Here is a 13,326-nt window from a genome sequence, read left to right on the forward strand (position 1 = left end):
TTTGCGTACGCGTTTTTTTTTTTAAAAAAACCCAGCCATGATAGGCTACATAAATCTTTACGTAGCCTATCGCGTCATTTTTTTTAAAACCCAGCCATGATAGGCTACGTAAATCTTTACGTAGCCTATCATGTTGGGTTTGTGTTTTTTTTTACAAGACTGCAAATGGCGGCGGCGGCAGCCGGTCAGAAGACCAGCCACCGCCGCCACCGGAGCTGCCGCTGGGGCCGCCGCTGCCCAGAAGATCCGCCCCAGGTAAGTCTCATCCTGGGGGGGATCCGTGGGGGGGTGGGGGGGCAGCCCGTTCCGCCACAGAGTTCGGAGGGCCTCACAGAGATTCGTGGCGGAATTCTCTGACTTCCCTACTTCTTTCCTCAGCTACTTGTAAAGCCTCATCAGACAGCCACTTTGCTTCCTCGCATTTCTTTTCTTTGGGAATCCCCTGGCATAAAGTACCTCAAAGATCGAGTTGTCTTAAACAGTGGAAAACACACCACAGGCCCCAGACCCTCACTGGCTTACGACCAATTTGGACATCCAAGGAAGGGAATCCAAACACTAGAGGAAGAAAGGAGGACTGGACAGTGTCCAATGCAGTCCCCAAACTGTCTTTGTTTCTGTAAGGCCCCTGCTGCAGTCGCAGGACTCACCTTTCCACTGAATTCTTCACACATGGCCTGTGACTTTTGCCCATAGCACTGGCCTCCGTGTCGGTAATGATAGGGCCGGCAAACACTGATATGCACCAGGCCAGGGACAGGCTTCCCATAGGTGTATCTGCAGCCGGAAACAACCACAGCATCGATGAAGAGGGGATACAGGGAGATATGGAGACCAGCGGGGCTGTCTCTTGTTCGATGCCCCAGGAAGGTTTCATGGCGGCTGATCATCCAGAGCTTGAGAAAGATGATTTCATGGGAACACGGGAAGCTGCCTTATAAAGCATCAGGCTATCGGTCCATGTAGCCCGGTACTGTCTATTCCTGGGGGGTCGATGCTCTTTCAGCGCGAGGGCTGAATTCCATTTCAGAGAAGCCTCAGTGGCCATATTCCAGTGGCAAGTGGGGCTGAAGGCCAAAGGGGCTGGGCCAGAATCCCAAAAGCACCATCATATTGTTGCTTAAATCTTTTCCTGCCAGTAACTGTGCCCTCGGAGAGGCATTTCAACCTCTTGGAAGGGTGGGGGGCTGCACAAAAGCCAGGGACCCACCAGAGGATTGGTGGCTGGGGGAAAAGGGGGGTGACCATCTGAGGAAACCTGGAGGGCCAGACTGGAAACTCAGGTGGGCTGGATTAGTCCCACAGGCCTGAAGCTTAACACCCTGGTCTATTCTGACCGGCAACCTCTCTCCAGCTCTCGAATGGAGATGCTGGGGACTGAAGACTGGGCCTTCTGCATGCAATGCACAGGCTCCACCCCTGTGAGTCATACGACTCACAGTAAGAGGACGTGGCGAGTGGGATAGCATTGCACTCAAGGCGCCATGAGCTGGGCAACGCAGCTACTCACCAGGTGTGCCGTGCCATTGCAGGCCACTTATGCCACACGGCTATGACAGCTAGGGATGTTAGAGAATTGGGCTGGTGCGGATGCCATTTGTGTCCCTGCTTTAGCCATGATAGGCTACGTAAATATTTATGTAGCCTATCACGGGCTACCATAAAGACGCAAATGGCGTCCCCTACTCAGGACGCCATTTGCGTCTGCACCAGCCTGGAACAGATTGCTTCCCCCCACTTGCGGAACCTGGATGAGCCAGGTAAGCGGGGTTTTGTACACCCCTAAGACAGCCCAACTGCAGGATGGAGTAGCAGTGGCTGGTAGAAAAGGGGGCATTCACTGTGTTACCAAAGGTCTCCGTTCCCTGGTTCCAAGTATGAAGAAGAGAAAACCAGACCCATCCCACTCACTTGCCACAAGCAGTCACTTCTAGTTTGTCAGCCATAATTGTCATCATCTTGGGCGCCGTCACCAAAACCTCATATCTGGGCAATACTAAAGGGAGGAAGGAGATACCAGGATAAAGGAGAGGGGAGGGAAGGGGGGAAAACAATACAGTTATCTCCAAACCATGTGAGGAACACTTTTTCCCCACCAGAACAACTTCATTAAAATAGTCACATCCCCACTGAAATAAACCGCCCCTCACTAAGAGCCAAGCTCCTTGAACAGCTGGCTACAACCCTGTTCCCTGATAGGCTGATGTGTAGAGTGTTGTTGTTTTTAATGTAGGCGAGCATTTAAACCAGAGGTGCTCCACTTTTTTGGCCCTGAGGCTGGACGCAGGTGCAGGGCATGGGGTAAAAGCATGTGGGAGGATCAGGTGGGCCACAGGAAAAAGTGGGCAGGCTTTGCGGGCCACACAGGGAGCAGCTGAGGGCCGCATTTGGCCCACAGGTTATGCACCCATGATTTAAATCATCAATCCCCAATATGCAATCTGAGCTGGTACAGCCAAGCAAGAGCAAAACAAACCATTTGATTCTCCTTGTTGGGTAGCTAAGGTCTTATCCAGTGATATCTGTTGCACATAACATAGATGGAGAAAGGAACTACAAAGGGGGCATCTTTACTGCTTCTTTTATTGTTGTTGTGGTTGTGGTGGGGTTATTGTTATATTTGCAAATAAAACTAAAGGCTTTACCACGTCCTCATTTCTTCCATAGGTGTGTCACCCATATTTCATATTCATATCTTCTGAAATATATATATACACACACACACCATTTCAAGATGCTTCTTTTCATAAAATGATGCAGAGTACAAATCAGCACAAATGGCCATTCAATCACCTGGTGCAAGAGGGACCGATCCTTCTTACCGTATTCCTTCACGGCAAACAAAGCTGTATGGTCTTTTGGAATCATGGAGGTTGGCTGTACCACCACTTTGTAGGTGCCTTGGGCAGGCTCAGAAGCAAGACGGAAGGAGAGTTGGGTGAGGCCCACGTTGAGCTCCACGTCTCGCCACTGGGCCAGGCGGTTTCTCTTGGGGTCCTGGGAGTCACAAGAGAACACGGCCACAAGCCACTCATGTTAAAACTAGCGACGGGGCATCGGTTCTGCTGCTGCTGCTGCTGGTGGCCCTAAATATTACGACATGCTACCATCAACTGTCAGTGTCCAGGGCCAGACCTACACCTCGTGTCATATCAAAACGATCCCATCATGGTGACGCGATATCCCTCTTGTGCATTTATAGCTCTTAGCGCACGCACTGACATCTGTAGCAATATTGTGGATAATACAGAACACAAAGCAGGCAATAATGCTAGGAAAGCGGTATACGGAATGCGTAATGTGCCCCAACAGATATCAGTGCACTTCTGTACCGATAAAAAGCACTAGTGCAGATCTCACCCAGCACACTCTGCCCACCCTCTGCCACAGTATTGCTCTTCTGATAGCTCTGTGTAGCTGTAGGTGCCGGCCCTACCATTAGGCCAAGGGTGGGGAACCTCAGGCCCAGGAGTCCAATCTGGCCCTCCTTGAGTCCTAATCTGGCCCTTCAGAGTCCCTTGGGTGGCCACGCCCTGTTCCCCAGGCCCCACCCCCTTTCTCCCCAACCATCTGGTGGTTTCCTGGCTTTCATGCAGATTTCCCCCCGTTTTTAAAAGTTGAAATGCATCTCCTGAGCTCTAGTGACTGACCATGTGTGCTCCAGGGCAAGTCCTGGGGAGTTATTTGGTTTTGTTTTGAATTAATGTCTTATTTCAAAATTCAACAAAACCAAAAAGAGAAAAAGAAAACATGAAGCTACATATATTTGAATATATCCTTTCCAGTGCATGCATGCAATATATATACACACACACACACACACACACACATATACATACATACACACATACATACATACACACACATACACATATACATATACACACACACACACACGCACGTACACACACACGCATGCACGCACATGAAAATCTGGCTAAGAATTTTACATAAAATTCAGCAAAAGCAGACTAAATGTCCAAGCTCCTTTTATCTCAAGCCCTGTTGAGTTAAATGGAACTTACTGCCAAGGAGCTCTGTTTTGGGTTGCAGCCGTGGTTAATGTTTAAAATATTTCCACTCTCCTGGCCTCTGCCCTGTGGGTTTTTTTTTTCCCCAGTGTGACATATTCAAAGTCTATTTGCTCTCGATAATCCAAGGTAGCTGTCTGCTGCACTGGAAGCCCAGAGCCAGATAAAACTGTGTGAATGACATTGCAGTCACTGGATTGGGGGAAGGGGATCAAGGTCTGGGGAGAGCATGGAAGATTCCCTCTGGGTTACAGTTGTGAGGGAATGCAGGGTTATTACTGTAACCTGCCCGATAGCTTATTTCTTACCAGAGCAGGTACCCAATGTTTTACCATCATGGCTACAGTCTCCAGTGTGGCCACACATGTAGAACTTTGCATGGACTTACAGATAACTGCCCAATTCTACGTGGAATCCTACAGAATCGAGGGGTTCTGGCGATTAGGATTTGAGGACTGCAGCAAAGGTGACCTTTGTCCCCTAAATGGACAATTTAAGGCAAGGGGGAGCAACTTGTAGCCCTCCAATTGTTTTGGCCTAGAATTCCCATAGTCTTCAGCAATGCCTATGCTAGCTAGGTCTGAAGGGAGTTGTAGGGCAGAACATCTGGAGGGGCATACATTGCCCATCCTTGACAAGGGGTTAAGAAGCTTTAGGGTGCAATCCTAATGATCTGTCAGAAAAAGGTCCTACAACTCCCAGCAAGCCCCAGCCAGCATGGCCATGCGTAGAGATGCTAGGAATTGTAGGACTTTTTTCTGTCTATACATGGATAGGATTGCACACTTAAAGAACGGACAGCCTCACAAGCAGGGCTAACAGAAACATTTGCTTTTAGGGTGCTGTCACCTCACTATTTGGCAGGACCCGACCCACTGTTGTTCCCTAACTTCCGAGATCACTATTTTCCTGCTGCTTGTAGCAGGAGAGAGACAGCAATTTCAGTGGCGATTCCTGTGGGATGGGAGGAGTTTGCAACTCAAATGCCCCCCAGCCCCCAGTGACTTAAGAACCTAAGAAGAGCCATGTTGGATCAGACCAAGGGTCCATCTAGTCCAGCATTCTGTTCACACAGTGGCCAACCAGCTGTCGACCAAAAACCCACAAGCAGGACACAAGCGCAACAGCACCCTCCTACCCATGTTCCCCAGCAACTGGTGTACATAGGTTCATTGCCTCTGGTATTGGAGGTAGCTCATAGCCCTCAAGCCTAGTAGCCATTGATAGCTTTCTCCTCCAGGAATCTGTCTAACCCCCTTTTAGAGCCATCCAAACTGGTGGCCATCACTACATCCTGTGGAAGCGAATTCCATAGTTTAACTCTGCACTGTGTGAAGAAGCCCTTCCTTTTATCTGTCCTGAATCTCCCACCAATCAGGTTCATAGGATGACCCCAGGTTCTAGTATTTTGAGAGGGAGAAAAATGTCTCCCTATCCACATTCTCCACACACACCATGCATAATTTTGTAGACCTCTATCCTGTCTCCCCTTACCCTCCTTTTTTCCAAGCTAAACAATCCCAGCTGTTTTAACCTTCCCTCGTAGGGGAGATGCTCCAGCCCCTTGATCATTTTAGTTGCCCGTTTTTAGACTTCTTCCAGCTGAACAATATCCTTTTGAGGGGTGGTGACCAGAACTGTACACACAGTGTGGTTGCCCTATAGATTTGTGTAAGGACAGTAGGATAGTGGCAGTTTTATTCTCAGTTCCATTTCTAATTATACTTAACATGCAGTTTGCCTTTTTTATAGTGGCCACACACTGGGTTGACATTTTCATTGAGCTGTCACCACAACTCCAAGATCTTGTCAGGGGTCGCTCAGATCCCACCAGGTTATACTTGAAACTGGGATTTTTGCCCCAATGTGCATCACTGTACACTTGCTTACATAGAACTGCATTTGCCATTTGGATGCCCATTCTCCCAGTTTGGAGAGATCCTTTTGCAGCTCCTCACAATCCCTTTTTGTTTTAAGCACCCTAAATAGTTTGGTGTCATCAGCAGACTTGGCCACTTCACTGCTCATGTCTAATTCCAGATCATGCATGAACAACTTGAAAAGCATTGGTCCCAATACAGATCCCTTTGGGATCCCCACTATTTATGTCCCTCCATTGGGAGAATTTACCATTTATTCCTGTGCTCTGCTTTCTGTTTTTTAACCAGTGACTGATACATAAGAGGACCTGTTCTCTTATTCCATGACTAGGGGTGGACGAAAGTCCCTTACCTGTCCTCGAAGGACGTTCACGGTGGGGGGGAGGCGCTTCGCTGCTCCCCCCGCGAAGTTCAGGCCGGGTGGGGAGGCTTCCCAACTCGCCCGGCCGCGAACGCGAACTTTTTTTTTTTTTTAAACGCCCCCTGATAGGCTACGTGATGATTAACGTAGCCTATCACGGCTAGATCTGCAAAGTCAGCCATGACAGGCTACGTGAATTGTCACGTAGCCTATCACGGGTGACTTTAAAAAAAAAAAAAGAGCGCGTACGCGAATGGCGGCCCCCATAGGGAGCCGCCATTCGCGTTCCTTATTTAGTCGCTGTAGTCTACGTAAATGTTTTCGTAGACTATGGCGAAAATAAGGGCAACGCAAATAGCGTTGCACTTATTTTCACCGTAGTCTACGTAAATCTTTACGTAGACTACAGTGACCAAATAAGGAACGGGAATGGCAGCTCCCTATGGGGGCCGCCATTATCCGTACACATTTTTTTTTTAAAGTCACCCGTGATAGGCTACGTGACAATTGACGTAGCCTATCACGGCTGACTTTGCAAATCTAGCCGTGATAGGCTACGTTAATCGTTACGTAGCGTATCAGGGGGCGTTTTTTTTTTTTCTTCTATTGCAATGGTGGCGGTGGTGGCAGCCGGTCGAAAGACCGGCTGCCGCTCCCGCCCCGCTCGAACACCCGCCGAACCGCCGGCCGGACCCGCCGCCGGGAGGGACATTTGGCGAAGGTAAGTCCCGTCCCGGGGGGGGGGTGGGGGGCGGGGGGGGGTTCGGAGGATTTCTCCTCGAAACTTGTTCGGGGGGCCGAACACATTGGCGCTCGGCCCCCCAAAGTTTCAGGGAGAAATTCTCCACCAACCCTATCCATGACTGCTAAGTTTGCTCAGGAGTCTTTGGTGCGGGACTTTGTCAAAAGCCTTTTGGAAGTCTAGTAAACAATATCTACTGGATCACCCCTGTCTACATGTCTATTGACACTCTCAAAGAACTCTAAAAGGTTAGTGAGACAGGACTTACCTTTGCAGAAGCCGTGCTGATTCTATTTCAGCAGGACTTGTCCTTCTATTTGCTTACTAATTTTACTTTTAATAATGCTTTCAACCAATTTACCCAGAACAGACCTTAAGTTGACTGGCCTGTAACTTCCCGGATCCCAATGGATCCCTTTTTGAAAATTGGTGTTACTTTGGCCTTCTTCTAGTCCTCTGGTACAGACGGTGATCTTAGGGACATGTTGCATATTTTGGTTAGAACGTCATAGATTTCATATTTGAGTTCTTTGAGAACTCTAGGATGGATACTATCTTGGCCCAATGATTTATTTGCCTTAAATTTATCAGTAAGGTTGAGAACTTCATCTTTTGTCACCACTGTTTGCCTCACTTCCTCAGACTCCTTTCCTCTAAACATCAGTTCAGGCACAGGTATCTGTCCTATGTCTTCTGCAATGAAGACGAATGAAAAGTATTCCGTTAGCTTCTCTGCAATCTCCGTGTCCTCCTTTAGAGCTCCTTTAACACCATTGTCACCCAATGGTCCAACTGCCTCCCTAGCTGGTTTCCTTCTTCTGATACATTTAGAGCGCAATCCTATGCATGTTTAGAGAGAGAAAAGGCTTACAACTCCCAGCATGCCCTAGCCAGCCATGCTGGCTGGGGCATGCTGGGAGTTGTAGTCCTTTTCTCTCTCTAAACATGCATAGGATTACACCCTTAAAGAACTCTTTATTGTTGGCCTTGATATTGTTAGCGATATGCTCTCTAAAATATTGTGGGGGGTTGCATCTCTTATTGTCTGCTTGCATCGCCTTTGTGCAAGCTTGTGCTCCTTTTTGTTTTCCTCACTTGGGCAAGACTTCCATTTTCTGAAGGTAGCCTTCTCTTCTCTAATAGCTTCCTTGACAGTGCTTATTAACCATGCCGGCGACCTCTTGGACTTGGTGCAACTTTTCCTAACTTGTGGTATACATTTTAGCTGAGCTTCTGTTATATGCATTTTGAGTAACCTCCAAGCATTTTGAAGGGATTTAACCCTCATGACTCCCCCTTTCAACTTCCTTTTCAACAGTTCCTCATTTTAGAGAAGTTTCCTCTTTTGAAATCAAATGTGTCTGTGCTCGATTTCCTGGGCAGTTTTCCACTTAAATTTCAGTGGGAATTAGCCACTTACCTCGATGTAAACCAAAGAAATCTGTGGAGACAAAAAACAAGAAGAATCAGTGACAGGAATGAATGAAAAACTACACACAGGTGCTATATAGTTAAGGCAGATGACCTTTACAGGGTACTGTTATTCTAAAGTATGGATCTGAAGATGAACAGAATTTTCAGGTAGGGATGGCGGAGAATTCTGCCACAGATTTCAGTGAGGCCAAATGCACTGGCATTCGGCCCCCCAAAATCCCTGGCAGAACAGCCTCCCCCCGCCCCCCTCCTGCAGATTCTCCCCGGGATGAGGCTTACATGGGGCGGATGTTCCAGACGGCGGCGGCTCCAGGGGCGAGTCTGGAGGTGGCGGCTGGTCTTTCAACCGGCTGCCGCGGCCGCCATTTGCATCCTGGTCTTTGCCGTGATAGGCTATGTAAGTATTTACATAGCCTATCATGGCAAGCCAAGTAAAAAACGAAATGGCGTACACAAATGGCAGCGGCTACGGTGGCTGCCATTGGCGTTCCCTATTTTTCACCGTTTTAGTCTACGTAAATATTTACATAGACTATTACGGTGAAAAAAAGGGGAACGCAAATAGCGTAGTGGGTGCTATTTGTGTTCCTTTTTTCCCCGCTGTTTTAGCCTACGTAAATATTTATGTAGGATAAAACAGCGAAAAATAGGGAACACAACTGGCAGTCACCGTAGCCGCTGCCATTTGCGTACACCGGGTTTTTTGGGGGGTCATGCCGTGATAGGCTATGTAAATACTTACATAGCCTATCACGGGCTACCATAGGGACGCAAATGGCATCCCCTACTCAGGACGCCATTTGCGTCCGCAGCAGCCCAGCACCGGATGGAGGCCCTGCTGCAGGTTGGCCCGGCTGGCGGCTCTGGGGACTGGCCGCAGAGTGTAGCTGGCCGGGCAGGATTCCGGGGGGGGAGGAACGGATTGCCTCCCCCCCGTCGAAGATTCTGGGGGGAGGGACGGAGCGCTTCCCCCCACCGTGAATCAATTCTGGGAAAAGGTAAGTGACTTTCGTACATCCCTATTTTCAGGAAATTATTTGCTCTCTCAGTATACCCAGTCTATTCTGGAGAAGAATAAGTTTACAATCTGGGTAAACTTCACAAAATCTAATGAAGATTAGCTGCATTATAGCACTTTAAAATGTAGGGATGTTAGAGAATTCCGCCACGGATCCCAGGGGGGCCGTATTCCAGTGAGTTCGGCCCCCCAGAATCCATGGCGGAACGGAGCCCCCCGCCCCTCCACCCTGCGAAAGCCCCTCGAAACGGAGTCTACCTGGCTGCAGAGGCGGAGGTGGTGGCTCCGGCTGCTGCCGGGCTGGTGCGGACGCAAATGGCGTCCTGAGTAGGGGACACCATTTGCGTCCTATGGTAGCCCGTGATAGGCTATGTAAATATTTACGTAGCCTATCACGGCTAAAACGGGAACGCAAATGGCATAGGGGATGCCATTTGTGTCCTGTCAGGGTGGACACTGAGCTCATAGAATCCCAGAGTAGTTCTGATTCGGAGGAAGAGCAGTCGCTCCTGGGAGAGGAGTGCGCCCCTTTTTCCCAGTGCCCGCAGCTGACGGAGATTCCTCCCACCAACATTCCTAGATTAGAAAGCAGTCCAGGGAGTGACCCAGCTCAGATAGCAGACTTGGTGGATGCGCGGCGCAGACGCAGAGAGCGGCGCCAAATGGAGGGCGCGGAAAGGAGGCGGAGTGCCCGGTTGGCGCTCAAAGAACGGTTGCGCCCAAAGGATCCAAGGGAAAAGGGGAGGGATTCTCCCTAGTCCTTAGATACAGGGGTCTGCCAGTAATTGCCTTTCAAACGGGGACCAACTGTTCCAACTTAGGGCATAGGGATGCTGCTGCTCAGATCTAGTTGCTACCTGTAGAGTTGTTAAGTTGTAAAAGAAGAATAAAGCTTTGAAAAGAATCCCTTTGTCTGTGTCTGGACTTGGCTACTGGATTAGACTGAGAGAGCCCTCCAAGGAGCCCTTGACACATCCCTGCTTTAGCTATGATAGGCTACATAAATATTTATGTAGCCTATCATGGGCTACAATAGGGACGCAAATGGCATCCCCTACTCCGGACACCATTTGTATCCGCACCAGCCCAGCAGCGGCTGGAGGCCCCGCTGCGGGTTGGCCTGGCTGGCTGCGGAGCGGAGCCGGACAAGGAGGATTCCGTGGGGGAGGAACAGATCGCCTCCCACCCCCTGTCGAGGATTCCGGAGGGAGGAACGGATTGCCTCCCCCCACCTGCAGAACCTGGCAGAGCCAGGTAAGCAGGGTTTCATACACCCCTATTAAAATGTTGATACTGAGATTCAAGGCTGCTCATTTCGAATTGGTTTTGTGCCCACTCAGAACATCCCCATTTTCTCCTTTCAGCATTTGTTTTGTCAAAAAATCAAAGATATTGCAAGAGTTGCATGGCAAATATCTAAGTTATGGACTTTGATGCCATGAAGACAAGACTTTGGGGCAGATGTCTGGGAGCCCACTCAGCAGAAGGAGCAGGAAGGATGTTAAGAATTTGGGCCTTTGCTGAGTCTTTTCAAGTGTCTTGCTGGGATTCACTTTCAGTGTATTGGCCCTCATCCAGCCCATCACTGCAGCTAGGCACTGATCCAGGACTTGCACAGCCTCACCTGATTCAGATGTCACAGGGAGCTAGAGCTGTGTGTCATCAGTGTACTCATGGCACTTGGCTCCAAGACCCCTCATGACCACTCCCAGTGGCTTCATATAGTTGTTAAATAACATTAGGGACAGGATGGCACCCTGTGGAACCCCATAGCTCAATGGCCAAGGAGCCAACGAATGGTCACTCATTGTTACTCTCTGAAACCAACCCCACAGGTAAGACTGGAACTATGGTAACACAGTGCCTCCAATGCCCATCCCATGGAGTTAATCCAGGAGGATACCGTGGTGAATGGTACTAAAAGCTGATGAGAGATCAGGCAGAATTAGCAGGGCTGCACTCCCCCTGTCCCTCTCGGGAAAGGGCATCCATCAGGGCGACCAAGGCTGATTCAGTCCCGTAACCAGGTTGAAAACCAGACTGGAGTGGGTCTAGATCATCAGTATCCTCCAAGAGTGCCTGCAGTCTTTCTCCACCCCAACCCTCTCAAGCACCTCCCCTAAGAAAGGGGTATTTGCAACTGGGTGGTAGTTTTCTAAATCCATTCGGTCCAGAGTGGGCTTCTTCAGGAGTGGCCGCACTACTGCGTCCTTAAGGGCAGCAGGGACCACCCCTTCCCAAAGGGAAGCATTTATCACTCCCTGAACCCACCCAGTCATACCCTTCAGCTAGCTTATATTAGCCAGGAGGGGCAGGGATCAAGAGGGCACGTGGTTGGTCACATGGCTGCAAGCACCTTGACCACATCATCAGGCCGCAGCAAGTCGAACTGATCCCACAAAACCAGGCAGACGGTTGCTTCAGACCCCTCGACTGCGCTAACAACAGCGTCAGGTTTGCTGCGGAGACCAGCAACTTTGTCCTCAAAGCGCGATTAGGGGTGCACGAAAGTCACTTACCTGGTCTCGCAGCTTTCGGCGGTGGGGGGGAGGTGCTTCGCTGCTCTTCCCCCGAAGTTCAGGCCAGGGGGGGGAGGCTTCCCGCCTCGCCCGGCCGCAAAATTAAAAGTTAAAAAAAAAAAAAAGACCCCGTGATAGGTTACGTGACGATTAACGTAGCCTATCATGGCTAGATCTGCAAAGTCAGCCATGATAGGCTATGTAAATCGTCACGTAGCCTATCACGGGTGACTTAAAAAAAAAAAAAAGCGCGTACGCAAATGGCGGCCTGAACTTCGCGGGGAGAGCAGCGAAGCGCCTCCCCCCCACCGCGAACAAGATTCGAGGACAGGTAAGTGACTTTCGTCCACCCCTACATTCAGGAAAGGTAAGTCCCGTCCCGGGGGGGGGGTGCGGGGTGCGGGGGGGGTGGAGAATTTCTCCCCAAAACTTTTTCGGGGGGCCGAACACGTTGGTGCTCGTCCCCCCGAAGTTTCGGGGAGAAATTCTCCGCCAACCCTAAGCGCGATGCAAAAAGGTCCTAGCAGGTCCTCGACAGGGACAGGGCCCCACTTGCTGGAAAGGGTGTTAACAATCCTTGACCCACCCGGAAGAGTTCCACTGGACAGCTGCTTGAGGGCACAACGGAGGCAGCAAAACAAACCTTCCTTGCTGCCCGTAATAGGCACGATGATGTGCTCTAGAGCGTGCTCAGCCATCTTCACTTCGGGTCTTACGCCATTTGCGCTCTACCCAGCATCCGGCCTGTTTCATCCCCAGTATACCAAGGAGCTGAGCAGGCTCTTCAGCGCTGGAAGAGCAGCCTTTCCCTGCCCGGTGCCCTCTGGGAGTTTTGGACTTTAACTTCCATCAGCCCCAGTCAGGACGGCCCATGGTCAGGAATGCTGGGAGGTGATCCAAAACATCTGGAGGACACTCAGTTGGGAAAGCCGGTGCAGAGGTTGCTGATTAACAGGCTGCTCTGAGGGCAAGGTCCGGGCTGGTGTCAAGGGTAGGCATGGCTGGGCTTGGACCCATGTCCAAGCAGGGGCCCACTGATGAAGGACCCCCGGAGCTGCTCCTCCCCTTCACCGTTGCAACCTGCTTGTTCCCTGCCCCTCGCTCCGGCCCAGGCAGCGGAGGTGGGGAGAAGGAGGAGCGGGAGACGCCACGGCCTGCCTTCCCGCTGGCTCTCTGCCTGTCAGGCAAGCAAGAGGGAGCAACGAGGAGGGGGAGGAGCAGCAGCAGCTGGGGGCACTGGTGGTGAGAAGGTGGACTCACTGCGGCCGGGGGGCACATTCAGGGTGCCTCTCCTGGGGCCCTCAAAACCCCGGAGCCGGCCCTGGGCAAGGTGTTCCGCCC

General features: G+C 50.5%; 1 protein-coding gene across 1 annotated transcript in view; it reads right to left on the reverse strand.

The window, feature by feature from the left end:
• LOC146356366 (alpha-2-macroglobulin-like) overlaps positions 1 to 13,326 on the reverse strand; it is a 77,320-nt gene that overhangs the window by 58,047 nt on the left and 5,947 nt on the right. Inside the window, exons 5-8 of the mRNA XM_084841099.1 lie at positions 8,435 to 8,455; positions 2,823 to 2,997; positions 1,912 to 1,996; positions 651 to 777 (exon numbers count right to left, since the gene is read on the reverse strand). Of these exons, the coding sequence (XP_084697225.1) occupies positions 651 to 777; positions 1,912 to 1,996; positions 2,823 to 2,997; positions 8,435 to 8,455 (408 nt within the window). The remainder of the gene's footprint in view (positions 1 to 650; positions 778 to 1,911; positions 1,997 to 2,822; positions 2,998 to 8,434; positions 8,456 to 13,326) is intronic.

Source organism: Heloderma suspectum, chromosome 2 (genome assembly GCF_057233095.1).
Source record: "Heloderma suspectum isolate Gila_16-S chromosome 2, 16-S_ref, whole genome shotgun sequence".
Classification (NCBI taxonomy): Eukaryota; Metazoa; Chordata; class Lepidosauria; order Squamata; family Helodermatidae; genus Heloderma; species Heloderma suspectum.